The 16,570-nt window shown below is 30.2% G+C and overlaps 1 protein-coding gene across 1 annotated transcript; it reads left to right on the top strand.

The window, feature by feature from the left end:
- Positions 1 to 4,404: 4,404 nt before the first annotated feature.
- Positions 4,405 to 11,480, top strand: LOC124355816. The gene is made up of 3 exons (XM_046806971.1): positions 4,405 to 4,419; positions 8,488 to 8,754; positions 11,161 to 11,480. The coding sequence occupies exons 1-3, from the start codon at positions 4,405 to 4,407 to the stop codon at positions 11,293 to 11,295; spliced, it is 417 nt and encodes a 138-aa protein (XP_046662927.1). The 3' UTR covers positions 11,296 to 11,480.
- The last annotated feature ends 5,090 nt before the right edge of the window (positions 11,481 to 16,570 follow it).

Raw genomic sequence — 16,570 nt, 5'->3', positions numbered from 1 at the left:
TTGATTGTTTGATTGATAGTTTAAAGATTTTCCACTTCCATTGTGAGGCATATGGAAGGAGAAATACTATTAATTTGATTTCAAGAACTCAAGATCTAATATAATTTTAAGAATTAATCTGATGGACTTCTCTACAAAATTCCTAAAAGTTTTGATAAAATTGTCAGTTTTCCTACCAATGACATTAAAATGTCCAAAAGGACTTTATACAATTCTGTGGAAGATTATTCACGAGAACTAATTATAGGCCATACATGTGGTGAAGAGTTCAGTTATATCTTAATTTATCTGAAAAATGTGCTTTTTATTTTCGTAAAGTGTTTCTTACTTTAAATTCAAAGGAATAAGTTGAGTCTTTACTTAAAACTGTATATTTGCAAATATTTAAAGTTTTGATAATCTATTTTTATGCTATTGAGTCAAGCACAACAGGAGCAATGTCTTTATCAGTCAGTAAGATTGTGACCATGTCGCTTTCCCCAAGGATTAGCTATTTAACCCTTTTCTCCTCAATTGTGAAGTTGGTGAAGTTAATAATTTTATAAATTTTTAGTTAATTTTAAACCTAGACTGTTAAATTGTAATTTTAAATTAGGCCTAGTTTTATTGAACAAAATATTCACCATTTTGACAATGTCTTACAAAATGACCAAAGACTTTAATCTTTAATATAGTAAATAAAAACATGTATTTAAGGGTTGATGTATTTTTAAAATGTATTTGTATTTAATAATTATACGTTAGTGTGGATTGTTGTTATCCTTTAACTGTTGACGTTGTTATACACTTTGTGTTCTGACAATAAATGATTGATTGATTGATTGATTGGGCTTTGTGGGAGAAATTTTTCTGAGCAAAAGATTAGGCTCACAACGAAACGGGTCATCCTGTTTCTCAGATAACTCTGCAACAGCTAACTCAATTTCAGTTACGGAATCCAGTGCCTTTACCAATTTGTGTGTCATAGAAACCTTAAATGTGAAAAGTTAAATCATTTTTGATATATTTTGTGGACAGATTGGCAGGTAGAAAGACAGACAGACAGTAAGAGAGACAGAAATACAATTTTCCAGCCCCATAGATGATATGCTTTGTATGTTGTTACTAATGTACTCTTTCTGGAGTTAAGCTTTATATTCAAATTTTATTTTCTCTTGCAGCTTGTTGAATAATTTCTGTACTATTACACAACTATCATATTATATTATGAGTACCTCAATGATTTTATTAAATTTTTTAATGTTAAGAATGGAAGGCGCTCATTAAAATATACCATGAAATAAGTCTAAATATCATAGTAAGGATGTGTCTTAGCCTGAGAGCTACCCATAGTCACAATCAATCCATTACATGTTTATTTTTGACTGAGAAGATATAAGCTTCTTTCCATCCTCGTTTCTTCTCATAGCTTATTTGAAATGTTGTTTATGTGCAATCAGAATATCGTCTATGCGTTTTTGTAATCATGGTTTGTAAATGTTTATTGACATGTTTCCTTTGTTTATAATACTCTCTAAGACATGGAATTCATAATGGTGACAGTTAGCTATAACTTTAGTAAAATTCATCAAAATTAATTAAAATATTATCAGTGGAAATTACATATTTTTAGGTTTTCTAGTTGGGAAATTGACAACATATTTAATAACATAACATTTATTAAATCTCACTGTAAATTAAATCTCACAGTAATTGACTTGTTTTATTCTGATTATCTTATACTAAATTTATATTTTTTTTCACTTGCTAGAATTATATTTTAACATTTTTTAAAATGATTTTTGAAGTAGATTCTAATTTATAAAAAAACATATTTATATTTAATCTTAATTGGCTATTATATACAATCATAATCCCAAAAGAGAAATCTGAAAAGAGTTAAAATAAATTGTACTTTAGAAAATTCAAATTCATTGAATTTATCCTTTGCAGCTGAACTAATTTCTGTTCAATTCCTTTTTATGTCAATTAAGACTGCACTAAATAAAATTTGCTTCCATAAAATGAATCGATTTTGTATCCATATAAATCAATCTTTTTAATTTTTACTGTACCAAAAGTCTTTGATAAATTTAGGTTTCTGATACACCATCTGACCATAAAATAACGAATCACTGTTGCTCTTTTTTGTTGCAAACAGAAAGCAGAACAATATCTTTAAACCGCAGCATAATGATTGCAGTAGCTTTATGCTATCCTGATCGCATTGTAGCAAAAGAGTAGATTTTGAGGGTTGCTCTAAACCTGATACTCTGTGTACTGGCAGGGCAGTGATAATGGAACTAATCTAACAGCATCAAGCCTGCACAGACAACAATTAAAGGATGCATGTACCATCTGCACAATACAAATGTACCACCTCATTCACCAAAGTAAAACTGATTGCAGGTAATAATTGGCTCATTCAAAAGAATGAAAATTTTATGTTTTTAAAATTAACTATGATCAAAGGAAATGAATAATGGTTTATTAAATTAATTATGACTTAGCGGAATTACCTTATTTAAACAAAATATGACATGTTTTTAATGAAATACTAGCTAAGGAATTTTTAAAACCTTGTGCTTCTCTTGAGTAATATGTTACATCTATAAATTTATAAATTTGAAAATTCAAATTTCTTTTCAGCCTTTTTTATGTTCTTTATTTCAAAATGGCCGAAATTACGGCTTTAAATGTCTAAAACAATTTTTGACGTGACAACGTCTTAAATTAGGTTGCGGCTCGGAGTCACTCATGAAAAAGTGTAACGCCCGGTAACGTTATGATGCCCGTCCAGTGGGTCCGCCGCACGGGATAAAGCAGATAACTGTGGGTCCGCCGCACGGGATAAAGCAGATAACTATGTTTATTCGTGAAAATGTGGAGTGCTTAGATTCGTCATTTACAACAACTACAACAATAAAGGTAAATAATTGTACACTGATATTTCATTATCGTAAACTATGATTGATTGATTAATTGTTAGATTGATTGACACAAAAGTTGAGAAACTGAGTTTATAGGTTATGTCATACTATTGACAAATGTTGATAGTGTTTAAGTAAATTATTAGTTTAAATCACTCTGCAATCAATCGTAATTCAGTCGATTGAGAAGAAACAGCGCGTATTGCTAGTCAAACATTTAAAATAACAAATTATAACCTCTAACCTGTCATAACAGTGCGACCAAACAAACGAACTAAACCGACCAATCACCACGCGCGAAGTTAGAATTTAACTGTGTTTAGCAAGAATTTCAAATTCCAATTTTAGTAAATGTTTTATTCAACTTTACCATTTACAATAACAAATTTTAATTAATTTCAAATTATGTACAATGTTTTAGTAAACAAAATATATTTCTATAGTTAAAATTTGTGCAATTCTTATTTTCATTCAATTCCTTGTTCCTATTGTGCAATTTAATAATATTCATATCAATAAATATTCTACCGAGAAAAAGACGTTGTCACGTAAAATCTTCGCCCGTAAAACCGACTTTACAGGCAACCATAATTTTTTTGACATTGCAAACATCTTATTTTCCTATTTTTTTATCCTAAGAGGTTTTGATTACTAAAAAAGATCATGAATATTAGTGATCTACATCTCTTTAAGATGCAGCGTAATGATGGCAGCAGCCTTATGCAATCCTAACTGGTTTATAGTTCAAGAGTAGTTTTTGAGGGTTACTGTAATCCTGATATGGTCTAAAAACAGGCAATGATCTGTATACTATTGACACTCCAGCAGTAAAAGAAATTACTCAATAGTAAAGTATTTGAGTGATTTCCTAGCTCAGAAAGTTTTTCTTCACTACATTCATTAACTGTAAATACCAGTATACTTTTAAAGGAGTTTTTTGTTTTACAGTTATTGCAAATATTATGAGGACTATGTTCTATAGTATATTTTATCCATGAATAATAAATAATTAATTTAACCTTGACTCAAGCAGTAGGTGAGACTCATGTGATGAGTTATCTATATACCATGAAGAGTTTTGTATATTCCTGACCACTTTAACTGCAGATCTTTTGTGGGATCAAGACAGTGCTCTTTGCTGACCCATTCCATAACTTAATTGGTGAGTTAAGAGTCAGTATTGTAAGTACTACTGTCCTAAGTATCATTCCTTTCCTCTCCTATTATTATCTGCTTTCCTTTTCTTTTTATTTACATTGTTCACAGTTTAAAATAAACACACATTGAATGCAGCCAAAAGACGTCAGTAAATAAACATACAAATCTATTCTTTTTCTTCCACATTTATTGAGAGCTAAAACATAACGATTTACTCGTATACCAACGGTATAGTGGTCCAACTGGCCGTTTCAGCTTTCTACAGCGGAAAGTGAAGACAGAGAGAGTGATATCACATCCAGTCCTCTCCACTACCCGACCATTACATCACAACACCATGACCGTCAAAACTGTGAGTATCCATTTCCGATGTTATCTTTTATTACATTTATCTCTAGTGTTCTGGGAATCATAAAGGGTCAAAGCTACTTGTGTTATCTTAAAGAAGTAAAACATTGCTCTCCTAGAAATTTTAAAGCATAAATAGTTCTGGCAAATACTTTTATTCTTACTCTGATAATAATTAAATTCAAACAAAAATGAACTCTCGTAGGATTAAAATAGAATACATAAAAAATTCTATAAACAAAGATTTAAAATGTTTACTACCCATTTTCATGACAATTTTGCCTGATCGTTAATTTAAATTTTTAAACAATTTAAAGTAAACACATTTACACTAATTAAAACACATTAGCACTAATTAAAACACATTAACGGTGGTGACTAATGGAAATTTAGTAGTTTGTTAAACCATTTAAATAATGTTTGACACTTCTCTTGGTGGTCTGCAACAATATTTTAGCTTTCATGACGATTTCTTGTAATATCTAAATTTACTATTACAATATATATAATAAGCATATAATGAAAGGAAATATATATAAGTAAAACATTTGAAATAAACATGTGCTGTGAATTTAATACTAAACAATAATAAATAGCAAACTTTTGTATACAAACAATAGTTGCAAAAATTACTAAAATAAATTACATTAAACTTGTTAAGCTTGTGTGAAAGTTATTGAGACAGAACATATAAAGATTTGTACATAAATCAAAATTGTTGTTTTCGTAATGTCACATAAAGAATATATGTGTATAAGCATGTATTCATTTTTAAGATTTTAACACTTCCATGAAACAATTTAATGCTAGTTGTGCTCCTAAGTTATGTTGTGAATCCCTGGATTATTCTAAAAGCCATTTTAAGCTCAAATGATTTTGTTTCTGTGTGAGATTAAATAAGAAATAATGGCTTCCATTTGGTAGTTTCACTGATATCTTTTACATTATGAGATTAGTTTTTCCAAGAAGAAGGTACATAAGGCAAATAAGGTATAGTAGTTTTAATTTATTCATACAATTTTTGTATGACCATTTATAAAAAGAATAGTAATAATATCTCTTAAAATTATACTAGTTAGAATGTGTTTTGAAATTAAATTAGTGAATACATCATTCCTGTAGTATTCTGACAGAGATACCAGGTCTGTCTTTTCTGTATGGTCTTCTATGTGAAACTTTCAAAATGACTTTCTGGTCATAAACTGAGCTAATGCTTAAAAACTTAAAGAGTGGAACCACTATGGGGCAGCCCTTTTTCATTTAAAAAATAATCATCAAAATCTGCTCCGTAGTTTGTAAAAATTGGTGGACATACAAAATAAAGGACATAGGAGCAAGTTGAATTATATAAAGCTGCTCTTTTTTGAAGTCAGTTAAAAAAAGATGTTATTAATAAATTGATTGCGATGGAGCACACTGAAACTATCTATCCCTGCTATCCTAAGTCAGTAATGACTGGTTTCGCAGTAAAGGTATTAATTAAGTAATGAATTCTAAAGCAAATTAAAAACTAGATCAATAGCGTTGTGTGTAAGGGCCACAGGTGTATGTAAGCACTTCACTCACTAATGCAGCTTGCATCAAGGTCTGTTAGTGCCTCATATAGTTCACAACTGCTGGTATATTCAAGTTTTAAATTTCTTTAAGTTTGCTTAATGGTATCCTTAACGAATGACATATTTCATTGTATTACACTATACTCAGAGCATTCAGTGATAAAGTGGTAGATGTTACACAAATTATGTTTAGTATATATTACTATAAGAAGAGGAGGAACGACCTTCCAATCTAGTTAAGGTAAGACTGCTCTTCCCATCCAGAAAAAAATTTAATATTTAATATAACTTTTATATTTTATAACCCTGGCTATTATAAAATTATCTTAAATTTCTTCCATTAGAATAATGTTGATCAATATTCTCTCATATTGTAACCACACAGTATGTTATGTACCTTCACAAAGTACTATTTTTGTCATATCCATAAACCTTAAGATTTGTAAAATGTCTTCTTTTTGATTGACAAACACTTTCATTTTGAATGCGTTGAGGCATTTATATAAGTATAAGCTGCATCTTTAAACAATTGATATATTAGTTAGTCTAAACATTTGATATGTTATAATAAGTTCTATTGATACCTATGTTAAATAATCAATGTATTAGTTAATTTTAACATTTCATATGGTACATAATAACACTCTGATTTAAACTTAATCAAAAGTATACTGATCAACATAATATAGCACAATTAGTGTTGGAAATGTGAAATTTCTATTAAAAATCAAATAATTCAATCAACTTCATTATGTTGTCCTACTGGAAGCTGTTGCTACAATTTTAATTTCAAATCAATGCAATCTATAACATATGGCGCAATCAACATTAGGATAATACAACTGCTTTTAAAAACTCAAACAATTTGACCTACAACAGTCTATAAAGACAAAATTTTCTTTAAAAAATGTTTCAGTTAGAAATGATTTAATTTAAGAATGAAATAGACTACATATTCTGATGTTGGCCAGTTTTAAATACTCAAGCATGAAATATGGAAAAAATTAAAACTTTAATCTGCTAGCAGTTGTGAATGTTTAACCCATTGAGAGGAGGGCTGCTTATGTAAATCTTCACTGCCATCTCTTAGTAGTGTATACTCACCAGTATACACCGGCAGTCACTTACTTGGTGCAAACACTCACAGCTATTACCAATTGATTCACAGCTGTTGTTATTGACTTAAAATCCAATTTTGAAAATTGCTAGCATTTTAAAATTATGTGTTTATCCTTTTTGCTTAAGCCTATTACAAACTGATTAATGTATTTTTCAAAAATTAGAAAATAAGTTTTATTGTAATAAAAACAAAATATAGAAATTGTTTATATTTATATTTGCATAAGTTTCTATTGCGATTCTTTACTTTACTAAGATTAGTAAAAATGCTCATAACCCATAAAACGTTATGAATTTTGAACTTGATGTTAGTTATTGAAAAATATGATTTTTGTCAAAAAAGAGATATTTTATGACCAAACATCCATAACAGTAATCTGTTTTAAAATCGCTTTAATTATGTATGGGGCAGAAAAAGAACACAAAAATTAAATTTTGATTACCTTTCCAGAGTTTACTAGTACCTTTAAACAAGGTTACAGGTTTAAACTTGTAGTAATGTACATTTATATTACAAGTAAGGTTGTAACAGTTTAAGCAACAGTAGTATTATAACAGCTGTAGTGCACAAGCCTGGAATAACGGCAAGAGCTTTTAAGTATGCCGTTGTGTTGTTATGTTCAGTGTTATGTTCATTATGATATACTGTGACCATTTCTTACACTACTTTAACTATGACTGTGTTCTATATACAGAGAGTTCAAGAACTGCAGTAAATCACCAGAAACACAATCTTTTAAGAAACGTAATTAAAAATAATTTAAGAACTTATGTTACATAGAATGTGAAGAGTACACACCATTTAATCTTAAATGAAAATGATTGTAACAAAGTAATATTTTTGAATTATTTGTATTATTATAAATCATTGAATGGCAGTAAATGTGAATAGTTTTTGGGTCCCACCTGTAAAAGCCGATTCTTGAAATTAGTTTGTACTTATGATTAGTTTAGTAATGCGTGGATTAACTCCAGAGACAAGTTATTCTGATTACAAATTGGGTTTGTAACACAGTGATTCCATGATGAGTAAAATAACAATTTGATAGGTTTTTCATTTATTTAATTACTATAATAACGTTTTGCAAAAGGACCAAATTAATTGGGCCTATCAAATTGATTTATAATATTTGTATAGCAAAAATATGTTCTTATTAAGTAAACAATATTTTTTGCATATAATCTATTAGAAAATCCTGTATATTATTGTGATTTAACAATAATTTGCAGGATTTTATAATGTATTAAGCGTGTACAAAATGTTATATAGTACTTAAAAGGAGTATTATGTACAGACCCTTATGGAGTTATAATAAAAAAAGGAATGGAAAATAATAATTTGTTTAAAATAATATTACAATACTTTAATTTATATGCTGTTAAAATATTTGTTACAGATATTGTGCATTTTAGCAGTGCTCATCTGCATATGCTGTGGTGATGAGCCTCCAAGCAGGTTAAATCTCTTCAGGTTCTTCATGGGGTTTGGTCCAGAAGTGAACAATGTCCAGAAGATATCTTTTAATCCAGAGGCTGGTCTACGGTTCCGGGAGCAATATGAGAAGAAGTATGGGCCACGTGGTCAGTTGCTAATAGAGAGGTTTGGCCAAGGGCTGGGGATGCAGGGTCCCTCTCTGGTTGATGTAGATCAGGTCCTCGATGTGGTAAGTGAAGTAAATGTGCTGAATTGTAAATTTGGCAGCATTCTTTTAAAAGCCTATATTTTTATTTTATAGCACCACATTGGTCATATCACTTTACTACAAGTAGGCTATGTGCAGGGCCGTATTGAGCTTTGATGGTTTCCAGAAAATATATATTCGGCCAGGCTCCGACGTCGTAACACAGTCCTGTAGCGGGCGGCGGCGGGGCTACTGTGAATCGTGACTGTGAATGGAATACTGTGTTATGTACCTGTTTTAGTTAGATAGCCCTTATTTTGTACTAGTAAGATTGCTTTTTGTTTAAGAGGTTAAATGTAAGAAAGGACCATATTGTTGTAATTCCGCGTCAATAAAGAAGTGTTTCTATTCTATTCTATTCTAATGCCACTTCGTCCCTCCTACCAGCCTACGAAAAAGGTGGCTTTATCGTGATGCCAATTTACAACACATTCTTAACATAATATTCTACATCGCAAATCTATTGTAGAAAATCGATTTCAAATACCGAATCCTCAGTTCAGATCCTTGTTGGATGTCATGGGACAATAAGAACGAAGGTAGAGCAGAGCAACTATCGCAAACGAAACGTAAACAATGCAAAAATAAAAACAAAAGTACGTGGTACTGTGCTATATAAAACAATATGTGTGGGGAAACGGTAAAACAACAATAGCTAATAAAACAATTATTTTGATTTCATTATGTTGGGTTTAACGTTAACTACCATTAAAACTATGTTTACAGGTTCGTACAAAAATGAAACTACAAGGGATAACGTAGACGGGTACACAATAACTTATGTGATGAATATTTTCACAACTGCATGTTTAGTTGTAGCACTCGAAATGTTATCATGTGAAATGCGCCTGACTTCATTTTTATTTATAGAAATGACATGGGTTACTATTAAATGTGGTTATATAGAAAAAACTATCAAATTAAAAATAGAAGAGTCGTCTTCTTTTTAAAGCTTCAACTCCTTTATGTTACCTTTTTACTAACTCCTTCTCTTTCTTTCTTACTTCGTAAGTAAACAAACATAGCCTGCGATGACAATTTTGATTTTTAGTACCAGATAAAATACAATTAAAATCTAGAATTGGGTTAAACAGGGTCGGCGATCCACTGTGTACATCGATAGTTTCTTGGCAAGTGCTGCAATCTGCATGTGAATGTGTGAACTAGCTTGCTGCCATTATGGCGTTTTAGTATATCTCATTTCATCGTCACTCATTCACATTAGTGCAAATAAATATTAATTTTTTATGGAAATTGTACGAAATGTTGTGTTTTAAACGTCAATTTTTACATATATGTAGCTACAGCTTATGAGTACTCTAAAAGATTACTATAAATTAATATCTGTTTAAAAAAATAGTGTGTAGCTGTGTAAAAAATGTTCCGAATTGAAAACTATAATAAAAATTATGATGTATTGATGTGGGCCTATTAAAAGAAAATGTCCATTCCAACACGGGCCGAAGAAAAATAAATTTTGTATATGACTGTTTTCCAACTTTCTAAATTCAAACTGTTGAATTTTGACCTTTAAAATAGGAGGAACCGTTAGAGACTGTCAATAAATGGTGCATGCTTAATTTTATTATTTACAGATTTTTATTACTTTTTTATGACAATTCGAGCTGTTATACAATCAAACATTCCAAAACTCAATGGCCGATATTATATCTTATAGTAGTATAATAAAATCTTATATGTTAAAACAAATTGATAATAAAACAAATACGCAAATATGAAATGTTGTCTAACCTATTCTTTTGCATAACAGTTTAAATGGAAATATTTAATACCTACTAATGAAAGCTGATATGTATTTATTTATGAAATCACTTACGTACTTGAACATTTTCATCTCAACAGAGTTGTGAAGTTATTAAAAAATACATTAATTCCACTTTCATAACACACTTTACTAGCAAACGATCTATTATCAAACTAAATCTTGTATCCACTCATTGTAGCTCATGTTTAAGGGTGTTACGACTAACCTAACATAACCTAGTACAAAATGCACGTTTCTTTCATTTCCTTCAGTTATAAACAGATAGAAGCATATTTTATGTTGTCAGCCTTCTCTCAAACAATTCCAACTCACTTGTCTACAACTAATCACCTGTGAGAACCGTCTGGTTAGGACTAATGTAGGATATTAGGTATCTCTAATGACTGTTAATAAAGACCTAACGATATAATATGAAATACGTTAGTATAAGTTAGCTTTGATTGAGATGGAACATCATTACAATAATTTCAATGCTTTTGATAAAAGAAGATCAAGATTATATTTTACACAATTTATACCGTTCTCTGTTTATGTATGCTATGTTTATTTAAGTGATTGTTTATTGCAATAATTTACTATATTTACCTGCTTGATGTTTTCAGCCATTGAAAAACAAGACGAGACATTACAGAACGTATGACTTCAATCCCCCGAGAAATAAAACAAGACGGGGAAACAAGACGAGGATTGAAGCAGATGATACGACACACATTCCGGAGGAAATAGCTCTGCAGTGAAATCGAGATAGGGCCGAACTGGATTTAAAAATCGAAATAGGAGCCAATCTCACACATTATTTGGCTTTCATAAACACCTTTCTTCTAGTTGTGTTCAATTAACGGATCCAAGGTTCTGAAAAACTTAAAACTAGAATACTAAAATATCGATTAATAATTTAAGTGAGATTTTAAAAAAGCTGAAAAGTTTTATAGAAACAGCTATTATTAAATTACATTTTCTAAGACTATTTATATATGAGAAATATTTGTTATCCTGTAATAGGTTTTGTGAATAAACTCTTGGAAAATATGAGCCTTTTTGTATGATTATATTTATTTAAAAACTGAAATAATTATTTTATGTTTTATTTTGGTTTACTAGACGCGCAATAGTAACTATGCGACACAAAGACACGCCCGTTTACAAGTATAGCCGGCTTTCGGCTTTTTGCACAGATCTCACCGGCAAGCAACGATGCAGTATCATCTACCAAACTTGGGTAGTCTTATTTATCCCTCGAATTATTAATGAATAAATTAACAACAAAGAATAGTAGAAAACTGAGGGTTAAAAATACACAATTAATGGTGTTTTATTTATTCAAAAGATTATAAAACAAACTACATGTAAATAATTGTTACGATTTACCTAGGGATTGGAACCCTGATCTCCCTCCCCCGTTTGTATACGCCACTGGGAAGTACAGGTGCTTCCTTTTTAAAACGTTTATTCCTTTAGGAAGTCAGACAGTAACAGGAAGAGATAAAGAAAACAAAAATTTCCTGACATAGATAAGTCAACTTTTAAAATTTGTCTCTTAGCAGTTATTCATTTCTCTCAACTGGAAATGTTTCAGGTTTCACAGCGTCTTTCAAAGAAAGTATTCTATAGTTTTACAGAGCATTTTTCTTCATATTTTTTAGAAAGACTACAGATCTTTTTATTAACTCAATATTAAACCATAACATCGAACAATCTAAAAAACATATTGTCAAGACTGGCCTTTCTGGGCGTGGTAAAACATCCCAATACAGTGAACAATAAGGTTACAAGTCATAACAAAAACCTAACCAACCAACCTGTTTGTGTGTGGTAAAGTTTGATGGTCACTTATTCAAATGGTGAAACCTAATTTGAAAAAGCGCATGCACGTATTTTTCCATCCTTGAAGTTGTATCGTGTAAAATTAGACAGTTGAGTTTATAAGGTATTTCAGTTAAAATAGCCTAACAAAATTTAAACACACCCATTGCACTTTGATGTATATTACCAGATGTATATTTTACTTTTACTTGATTCATGTAACGGTGATTAGGAACAGTAATAATACTCACCGTATTTCATGTTTAACTGAAACACGTATATTTTAATCTAACCATTTTCAAATCTGCATATAAATCTTGTCTATAGAATGGTAATTTATTATAAATTCTTGTTATAACAGACATTAAATCTTAGTTGTTCTAACGTAATACCATGAGTGAAGCATGTTGCACAACTCTGAGTCCAAATAAAATTAAAAACCATATTGATAATATAAACTTTAATACGTCGCAATTTTGGCGTCTAGTTCTTAGAAGTCTTAAAAATCAGAAAATACACTAATATTTACAATTGTTTTCTTATATAATACAACAGTGGGGATAGTAGTACTCCACTTTACTAAAAGGAAGGTGAATTGGAGCTTATTTCGTATAGAATTCGCTAGTGTTGCACTATATGTAGTCTGTAATCGTTGTTGTGAAGAGACTGTCTTGTCTTTCTCTTTGGGTCTTATAGTGACTGGTCATTATGGATAAAATGCAAATGGTTGTCTAAAATGCGAAATATCACCTTTGGCAGTTATGTTTTATAATAATAAAAAAACATAGCGTATAAGTTTTAAAATGGACTGAACATATTGGCATCATGTATATTGACACTTTGCACTGTGACTTGACAAAATTTAATGAATATATATGAGTCATGAGCTAAGTGTCTGAAATATAAACGTTTTGTTATAAAGTTACTCTTACAAGATTTATTCATAGATATAAAAAACCCAGTAATTTTATTCTTGAAAAGAAAAACAACTAAGTACGTTAGACAGTGAAGATCAGCAAGCTGTAAGTTTATCTGAACTTTTTTAATCTGAAACATTAGAAAATTTCATTCCTTTTCGAAAATAGGATAGCGTTCCTGTGCTGACCACTTCATGTCCTTCAAAAAATTATTATCATTTTCTTTTTACTTATAAAATTGACCCCTAATCCTTTTACTGTTTGCCTGTTGAATGGCGCAGAGAGTAGCATGTCGAATTGAAAGCCAAAGGTCATTGCTTGATACTTTTTTTCGTTTAATATGATCTTTTTCTAACGCTCGTGGGATAGGAAAAAATAGTAGCATGTTCCAGTGGCAAGACCATGTGTAAGTAAGTGTAAATGCTATTTTCTTGTGCACAAAACCAAATTAAGTGCTTAATAAACATGTTGGAGTGGGTCGGCTCCCCTTAGTATAAAACGTGAGGGAGAGACCCGTCTTCTCTTCCCTGCGTTGACTAGTAGAGGCCGAGACAGAAAAATCCCTCCCCTCTTCCAAACCAGAATGTCTGTGACGGTGTCCACTGTACCTTCTCACGATAGATGTTAATCATCAGGACACGGCTATAATTCTCACCCTTATTCATCCTCAATACCCTGTCATTTGGAACCAGCGCAGAGAGTAGTCTAATCTCGTATAATATTTTTATATAAAAGACTCAACTAAAAAAAAACTACAAATTACCTTATATAATAAAATGGAAAACCCGGGAACTAAGGAAACCTTCCTATTTACCCTGAAAACAATTAAATATCCATTTTGATACTCCAAAAATATCTATTGACCAATAATTACAACCATATACTTTGTATAACAATATGTTATGTATATATTTTTAAATACATGCAATCAAATAAAAATAATTAAATAAATACATCAGGTCTGGTAATAATTCAAGCGAAGGAATTCACAGCGATTGCATTTAAATAGCTTCATTGTTGGAGTATAATTTAAATGAATATTCATTTAACAGCATAAACCTCCTTGCAAAGCTTCTGATTGAGATCTAATTTCTCCTTAACATTTTACTGGATCTCTGTTCTTTTCTGAGTTTACAAAGCATTTAAATAATGTATTAATGAATGTAAATCAGTGCTACAAATTGCTCATGCTAATCTTTTAATTCAAAGTTAATCTGAAAATTATAGAACATTATGAATTATAACATTTATAGTTATTAAACCAAAACAAATCAAATATGGGATAAGAAATAAATATAAATATGTAAAATTATGATAAACAAATGATGACGAACTGATTTTTAAGTGGCCCAGCTGATCACCAACTTCCGTTAGATGTAAGAGTAAGCCGGTAGGAACTAAATTAGCCTGTTCTACCACGAGCTGTGTCCGTAAGTATTTTACGTAATAGAATAATTATAAGCCGAGAAGTTATCAATAATAAATTGAATTTTTTAAATAATAAAAAAAGTAAATTTACATGGATTTATAATTTTTCTTTAATAAATGATAAAATTTATTTATGCTTGCTCGTGTTTAATCCTTCTGATGAATCAGTTTTATTTTTATTTAATATTAATAAATGTCTCTACATAAGATTAAAACGTTTTGAAACTGTTTTAAGGAGGTTCTTGGCATCAGCCTTTATTGCATATTTCAGCCAATTATTACATTGTTTCATTGCTTGACTACTTTCTTCAAATTCGTTTTTGTAGGATTTTGAAATTTAACTATGAGTCACGATATTGTATGCTACCGTCCAGAATATCTAGTAAAATATCCAGTTAAGGGAAGTCATTTTTAAAAATTAGTGCCAACTTGAGTAAGATTGTAGGATACGTTCAAAGTTAGGCTAAGAATAAGACTTTTAAAATAGACTTATGGTGTCAATGTGCTTTAATTTTTATACATTTACCATGAATGGTAGGTAATAAAATGAATAGTGTTGTGAACAGAAGAAAGTGTGGCATTCTGAACAATTATAATCCCATATGTAGCTAAATTATGTTCCTACACACAAACTGCTGTATTATAGTCGTAATTTGGAATGATTTAAAGAATTATTTCAATAATTTCAGAGTATTTCAGCACTAGCCGAAATTTGAAGCGTATACGATCAATGACCGGCTGTCATTGTCTATCAATGTCAATCATACACGTACTCTGCCACGAGATGAGCATTTTCTCACTAGTCATCTGAGGAACAATTAGCTTACTCATATTATGAAACCAGTCACGTGATCAGTATTTTCTTCAGTCGTAATTGATCAATTTTTGAATGTGTTTATTAACTTAAAAATGTTTAATAAGTAAAATGTATTAGCTATATTAATTTTAGCATTTGTTTCTAAAATTTAAAACATCAGCAGTTGATCCACTAAAGTAGTTAAGGTTGAAAGGAGCACTGCGAGAGCTGTGTATATTGTCATGACGCAAAACTACATTGCAAAATTGAACGATTTTGCATTACTCGATCAAGCTGATTTTTTGCATACAAACACAAATACCATAACACATTACTAAAAATTAGAACGATTACTCAACTAAATAACTACAGCAGTTGTGTACTGGTTTACTATTACCCGTAAAACACAAACCTATCCAATACATTTTATCAACAAGATATGCACGTTATATTCAAATGTCCCGATTTTGTATATCCATTGTATATTAACCACGTATATCATGTGGCTTTTTAGTTGATATTCTATGTACATTTGATAAACCCATCCATCTATTAGATCATCCATGGCTGATTGAAATGCCCGCCAGAAGTACAATGAATATCCACCAGATATCTAATCAATGCTCATTTATATACTCGTATATAATAAAATACACCAAATAATATCTACTGGATATAATTAGATTTTCAACAAATATACATGACATATACATTTATTGTAATGAAATATCGACAGTTTCCAAATTTAATATCGAAATCTCCACCAAGTATACACTGAATGTAATGACAATTCACTGTTCATTGATATATTAATCTTCAAAAGAAGAAGTACACAGCATACTTAACCTACTAGCTGTAAATAAAATCCTGGGAACTTTACAGATTGGTTTGAGGTGAAGAAAAATGTACTATAACTTTTATAATTATAAAATAATTTTAAATAACTGCAATTTTCAGGGGGTGTTAAATAATATTCACACACAAGTACAATAAAAATAAACATATATTAATAAAAAAACAAAATTTACAAATCTCAATAAATTTGATACAAAGAATAATAAAGTGCTC

This window comes from Homalodisca vitripennis, chromosome 2 (genome assembly GCF_021130785.1).
Source record: "Homalodisca vitripennis isolate AUS2020 chromosome 2, UT_GWSS_2.1, whole genome shotgun sequence".
In the NCBI taxonomy this organism is placed as follows: Eukaryota; Metazoa; Arthropoda; class Insecta; order Hemiptera; family Cicadellidae; genus Homalodisca; species Homalodisca vitripennis.
The sequence above is the reverse complement of the archived record's forward strand: the minus strand, read 5'-3'. Positions and strand labels throughout refer to the sequence as shown.